Source organism: Heterocephalus glaber, unplaced genomic scaffold (genome assembly GCF_053883595.1).
Source record: "Heterocephalus glaber isolate CG9 unplaced genomic scaffold, H.glaber_assembly_v1.0 deba00001428, whole genome shotgun sequence".
In the NCBI taxonomy this organism is placed as follows: Eukaryota; Metazoa; Chordata; class Mammalia; order Rodentia; family Bathyergidae; genus Heterocephalus; species Heterocephalus glaber.
Window position 1 is genome coordinate 24,879,350 of NW_028258293.1, and position 6,969 is coordinate 24,886,318.

A 6,969-nucleotide genomic window follows, 5' to 3' on the forward strand; every position below is an offset into this window, starting at 1 on the left:
GCTATATACATTTAATGCAATTCCAATTGAGATCCCAGCAGCATACTTCACGGACCTTGAGGAAACAATCCAAAAATTCATTTGGAACAAGAAGAGACCCAGAATAGCAAAAGCAATTCTAGGGCACAGAGACATGGCAGGGGGTAACACAGTCCTCAACCTGCAATTATTCTACAAAGCTACTGTGATAAAAACAGCATGGTACTGGCAAAGAAACACACTTGAGGACCAGTGGAACAGATTAGAAGATGCAGAAACAATGCCAGACACATTCAGCCATCTTATCTTTGATAAAGGTGCCAAACACCCTCCCTGGAGGAAAGATAACCTCTTTAATAAATGGTGCTGGAAAAATTAGGTTTCAACTTGCCAAAGATTAAAACTAGACCTATATCTCTCACCATGCACTAAACTAAAATCGAAATGGATTGAAGATCTAAATATTAAAATAGAAATGCTGAACCAGTTGGAACAGAGGTTAGGTAGAACCCTTGAAGACATCGGTGTAGGAAAAGATTTTATGAACAAAACCCAAGTTGCCCATGAACTAGCACAAACAATCAATAAGCAGGATCTCTTCTTATTAAAAGGCTTCTGCACAGCAAGAGAAACCACCAGCAGTGTGAAGAGACAACCCACAATGTGAGAAAAAATCTTCACCTGCTTTTCCTCAGACAAAGGTCTACTATCTCGAATCTATAAAGAACTTAAAAAGATCAGACCTCCCAAATTTAAAGACCCAATCCGAAAATGGGCATCTGAAGTGAACAGACATTTCTCAGACAAGGAAGTAGAAATAGAAAATAAACATATGAGAAAATGTTCAACACCACTGGTCATTCGAGAGATGCAAATGAAAACAATACTTAGAATCAAACTCATACCAGAAAGAATGGCTGCTATCATGAAATCAACCAATAGCAAATGCTGGCGGGGCTGTGGGGAAAGAGGAACACTGCTCCACTGCTGGTGGGAGTGTAGACTGGTGCAAGCACTCTGGAAATCAGTAAGGAGATACCTCAAAGAACTAGGACTAGAAGTCCCATTTGACCCCACTATTCCACTGCTGGGGATCTTCCCCAAAGAATTAAAAGAATCATACCACAGTGATATATGTGTGCCCATGTTCATAGCAGCAGTTTGTGATAGCTAAAGCTTGGAAACAGCCCAAATGCTCATCAACTGGAGACTGGATAAAGAAAATGTGGGTTTTTAATAAAATGGAATACTACTCAGCCATAAAAAATGAGAAATTAGAGACATTTATAGCTAAATGGATGCACATTGAGGCGATACTCTTAAGTGAAATAAACAGGACACACATGTATAAATACTGAATAGTTTCTCTGGTGTGAGAAACTGAAAGTGTAAATGAGGACTAAATGTATAATAGGTAATGCGAGATAGGAAGAAAAGGGGCAAAGGGGAAGGAAGTAGGAGGGCTAGGGTAAAGGATAGAAGGAAATGGGATTAATATGAGAAAATGGAAAAATAGGAACAAAATCTTTGTAAATAGGGAGGAATGGAGGGGTTGAAGGGAGGGCTGGGCAAGGTTGAAAAATAAGAACCAAGAGAGACTATGTAAAGGTGCAAATTTCCAATGATGAATGTCATTCTATTGTATACCTAAAATGTACCAGTGATTAGATGAATATTCAATAATGCAAAGTGGGAAGAAAATGTCCAAACGGGTAGGAGTAGTGGGAGGGGCAGGGGAAAGGAAAGAAGGGAAAGGAAAAATGAGAAATGGGAAAAATGGAAATAAAGTCTTTGTAAATAGGGAAGGGTGGAGGGCGTGAAGGGAGGGCTAGGAATGGGGAAGAAACAAGAACTAAGATGCATTATGTAAAGGTACAATTCCCAATGAGAAATGTAATTGTGTTGTATACCTAAAATGTACCAAAAAAGAATTAAAAAAGAAAACGTCAACAGACCTCGAAATTTATGTGCACCCTGATTTATACAATTATTCTTCCCAACCAGTGGGAATCAGCAGCTGCTTAGTTACTCATTATGAAATTATTTTTCTATTAGTGAAGGCCCAGAGCATTTTCTTCAAATATGATTTCCTTGTGATTTCTCCTTCATTTGCCCTCTTTGGTTCTTCTGAGCCATTCTGCATGTAGGCAACCTCCACCTCTACACCATTTCCACTGCTTCAGAAGGGGGATGTGGTGATGGAGCAGAATATAAAGTTAGGAACCCTTAAAAGGAAGAAATTAAATAACTGATAGAATATGGGAGAGGAAGACTGTATTATTTGATTCCCACAATTGTTAGAGTATAAATATTTTCAACATATGTACACACAATATTTTGAAATTTCTATCTTGTGAAAGTATAATGTGTTCAGCAATACTTTAGTAAAATGTGAATATAAAATTAATCATAGATGCAATTATGACAAAGAAGGAATTAAATAGAAATTAAAAGCATGTTAAATTCTTTATTTGAAGTGGATGAAAGATATTTTGAATAATGTTGGACTTGTGAACTATTTGTTAACATTTTGCTCGTACTGATAAAAGTATAGTTTATACCTTCAAAAGAAGTATGAGACATACTTCAAATTTAAATTTTAAATGTAAATGTGATGGAAGATAGAAAAGAAGAAAAAATGTATAAATCAGAATATGTGAACTAGGTAAGTTGAACACATACTTATGCACATGTTAGTCATAAATACTAATATAAACTTATCGTGAAAAATATAATGTGGGAGAAAATAATAGCAGATGTGAAATTTTCAAAAGAAAACATACAACAGATATGTGTTTGAAAATTGGTTTGGCAGAGCAAAGATGTATGGAATCTAACTGACTGCAGCAAAACAAATGAGTAAGAAATTAACTCTGTTAACTCAAGATTTTTTGAAAGGGAGGCACCTGGATTTCAGGAAAGAGGATCAGAGCCAGTGGAACCCCAAATAGGATATTTTGTGAAAATCGAATATGCAGATAAATTAGATGAAAGTGTTCATCCCTTTCCCTCACACAAAGAGGCAGTTATCATACTTTAAAACTACTGGACTCCATTATTTTTAATATACATTTTTTATTGGTGTATCAGTATCATAGATAAATGTAATCATTCCCTCAGTGTATATAGCCCAATAATGATCAAAAAATGAATATATTCTATGGTTTCAAGCCAGATAAAGCAATTTTGTTAAATGGTCTACATGCACTTGAAAAGAATATGTATTATGTAACAGTTTGCTTATATTTAATTGTTAATAAGATAAAGCTTCTTTAATGATGTAATGAGATTTTAAAAATCTACTGATTTTTGTTGTTGTTCTACTTTGCTGCATCAGTTACCAGGGATATGTAATGGAGTCTACCATTATCATTCTGAATTTATATACTTATTTTTGTAGTTCTGACAACTGTCCCTTGCACATTACTCCTTTGAAACTGTTATAACTGCTTTTCATTTTACCAGCTATTACTTTTGAATTGATAAATTTCTCATATCATACTTCAGGCTGAATTATTTAGGGTTCTCTTATCTTCACAGTCTTGAGATTTGTGTTTTCATTGCCTAGGGTGCTCCCTGAAGATACTTAAAAATATTCTTCTAACTTTCTAATTGTTCTTGGCAGACAGGTTGGATTGAAACAAATAATATTCTTCTGGTAAGTGTAGAAATATCCATAACATTTCATATATTTCAAGTGTTCTACATCTTAATTTATGGTACTTTCTAGCATTCTTAAATACAATGATTGGTAATTTTCTTCTTTTGAGAAGATAAAAGATCAAAGAATAGTTTCCAAAAGTGTACATTGTAAATTAAAATAACAATTGTAATGACAGAAAAAGGAAGAGCCAAATCTTATTTTCCCTGATTGCCACATTGAATCTTGCTTAGTATTTAACTTCATAGAAGGTAACAGATTTCTAACTGTTTTCATGATATAATTTTTTTAGGGTTCAGTCCACCTGACCCTGAAACTGTCTCTGAGCCTAGGCTTCAGAACAATAGAGAGATAAAGATTGGACAGAATGGAGTGAGAATGAGCATCTTATGTGAAAGAATCACTCTAGGATGGAAATGAAAAGTGTACACTAAATTGACTGTGATCTCACAAACATCTGAAGACAAACTATCTACATTTAGACTCTCCATGCTTTCAGCAGCCTTAAATGTATAAGTAAGCATATGTAAGAAGCCTGTAGATTCGCCTTGCAGTCTTAGAAAAAAGAAGTGAGTTGCTAAGATTCTCACTGTATGCTAAGCCATTTGACATCTCACCCATTGTCTCTGCTTTTATCTCTCTAGCTGTGGGATGTCTTTCACCAGGTTCTCTAAAGATATTTCTTCCTTTCATTTCAGGGAATAATCACTTCCTGATTACTCTGGCTATGTGTGGAGTTTGGCCAGCCACCAGTGGGCTATATCTCTACTATGTGGTTATAGGCAACTTCTTATACTAATAACTTCTGTGACTCTACCTTCATGTTTCCATTTCCTTTGTTTCTATAAATGCAAGCTCACCACTTGAATGTTTAAAATTCAAAATCCAAAGTTTTATTTATTTATGGGGATAGAAATGCCCGTTTAAAATTGATTCTAAACATTATTACAGGATGTTCAGTGTATCGAGGGATGGAGAATGTCAGGATAAAATAGTTTCTATGCTCCATGAGTGGCAGGGGCCTTGTCTCGTTTGTCACTTCTTTGTCTTTAGGGCCTAGAACTTGTGACTGACTGACTCATTGAGTGTGCTCATTAAATTCTACTTGACTAACTACAAAAGGGTCAAAGGGCTTTAGCTTTTGCTCCATTGATGTACATTACTGGTTAATAGCTCAGACTCTGGAATCTGACCAGCTAGATTCCAGTGCTAGCATTTGGATGTACAGGTTTGAGTATGATGTTTACTATAGCAAAGCACTAGCTTTTCATCTAAAGTATAATAATTGCATTAATGCTATCTCAGTGTTGTAGTGCAGAAAGACTGAAACATTGAAGTGCCTAACATTATTTTGATTTCTTTCCCTGAAAATATAACATCTTTGTATCATTTCAAATTCTTAAATGGCATGTCCAATCAGATAGAGATTGTTAATGTCTATATAAAGAGGATACTTCCCTCCTTGACACTTCCTGCATGGGGGGGGATTCAGAATTTTGAATAACAAACACACAATTTGTAATTTTGAGGACTCTCAACCTGGGCCCTTTATGAAACTGGGTGAATGCCACATTTCAATTTCTATGGGATGACTCCTTCGAGCTAGCTGGAATGCAACACACTTCACCTCCTCTCTCTTTAGTGCAAATGGTTCAATGGATTTCTCAGGTCATCTTCTAACACCCAATTTCTTTTTTCTTATGAGGAACACTGTGTTTTCATAAACAATCTTTCCTGCATTCCTGCTCCAGGTCTTCAAGGTAATGGAAAACCTCATGTCATGCAGTGTGCTTTAAAATATTATCAGTTTCGTGTATTTTTTGATCACACATAATCTAAGAATTATGTACATCTCCTCTCTAGTTCTTTGCCAGACTGGGAAAACCTCCTGTTAGACACCATGTTTTAAGGTAACATCAGTTATATAATGAGTAAGTTAGGAACACCTGTGATTATAGAAAACAAACAAATAAACAAAAGCTCCCTTTTTACTGTGGCCGTTGACTACACTCCGGGTCTTTTCTCTGACAGCATCCGGACAATGCTATGATGAATCTCCTTGGTCTTGATGCTATAGACAATGGGGTTCACCACAGGTGGGAAGAAGAGGTAAGCATTGGCCATCATGGTTTGCAAGAGAGGAGACACATCGTGTCCAAAGCGATGCACCATGGACAAGCTAATCATAGGCACATAATAAGCAAGCACAGCACAGATATGTGAGCCACATGTGCTGAGTGCTTTCTTTCGTCCTTCTCCAGTGGCAATACCCAGTACAGTGTAGAGTATGAGCCCATAGGAGACCACAATGAGTAATGAATCGAGCCCAAAAGTGGAGATAACAATGAAAAGGCCATAGATATTGTTGACAGAAATGTCCCCACAAGGTAGGTGAAGAAGGTTGGGGTGGAGACAATAGGAATGAGAAAGGGCATTATGGCCGCAAAAGGGCAGTCGCTGCAAGAGCATGGGCAATGGGGCCATGAGCATAATGCTTTTCAGTACAAGGATAGCTCCTGTGCCAAAGATGCGGGGCAGAGTCAGGATAGTTGTATAACGCAGGGGGCTATAGATGGCCACAAAGCGGTCCACAGCCATGGCCAGCAGCACAGCTGACTCTAGAATGGAGAAAGAATGGATGGAGAACATCTGGAGAAGGCATGCTTCAAAACTAATTTCAGTCATGCCAAAAAGGAATACGCTAACCACTGTAGGGAGGGTGGATGCAGAGACACCAACTTCAGCCAATGCCAACATGGCGAGAAAGAGATACATGGGCTGATGCAGAGCAGGATCTGTTCTGATGACATGAAGAATGATGCCATTCCCAAGGAATATAATGAAGTACATCAGGCAGAAGGGGATAGATATCCAGATGTGCTCTGCCTCCAGCCCTGGGATACCAATCAAAATAAATGTCAGAGGTGAAAATCCCAAAGAGCTATTGGAATTCTTCATGTTGTAATCTCATCCCATGGGATCAGTGTCACTTCAAAAATGAGAAACAAACTAGTGAGATAACATTATTATGGAGAAAGATCACTGGCACTGAGGCAAGGGAAGCCAAGAGCAAACTTAGATTCATGTGGCCAAAGGTCTCATTTCTGTAAATTGACAGATGACCCCATCATTAGAAAATTACCAGTGTGAAAGGTGTTACAGTTTGGAGGGATGTTCTAGGCTGATAGAATTTATGTAAATTGTTGTGCACCTTAGCTAAGAGAGAAATAGGTGCATTGTGTTCGTGTGGAGATGTGTGACCAGAGAAAGCTACAAGGGAGACAAAACATATGTGAGCAATCCAAGTATAAGATGTGTGATAATGTTGG

The 6,969-nt window shown here is 37.3% G+C and overlaps 1 protein-coding gene across 1 annotated transcript; it reads right to left on the minus strand.

Annotated features, from left to right (window-relative positions):
* Positions 1-5,644: 5,644 nt before the first annotated feature.
* On the minus strand, positions 5,645-6,598 carry LOC101712698 (olfactory receptor 51J1-like). The gene has a single exon (XM_087211417.1). It carries the CDS (start codon positions 6,596-6,598, stop codon positions 5,645-5,647), a length of 954 nt encoding a protein of 317 aa, XP_087067543.1.
* Positions 6,599-6,969: the final 371 nt, after the last annotated feature.

Bases quoted from the DNA above. Each gene is read 5' to 3' on its own strand.
- LOC101712698 (XM_087211417.1), bottom strand. From the start codon at position 6,598: ATGAAGAATTCCAATAGCTCTTTGGGATTTTCACCTCTGACATTTATT.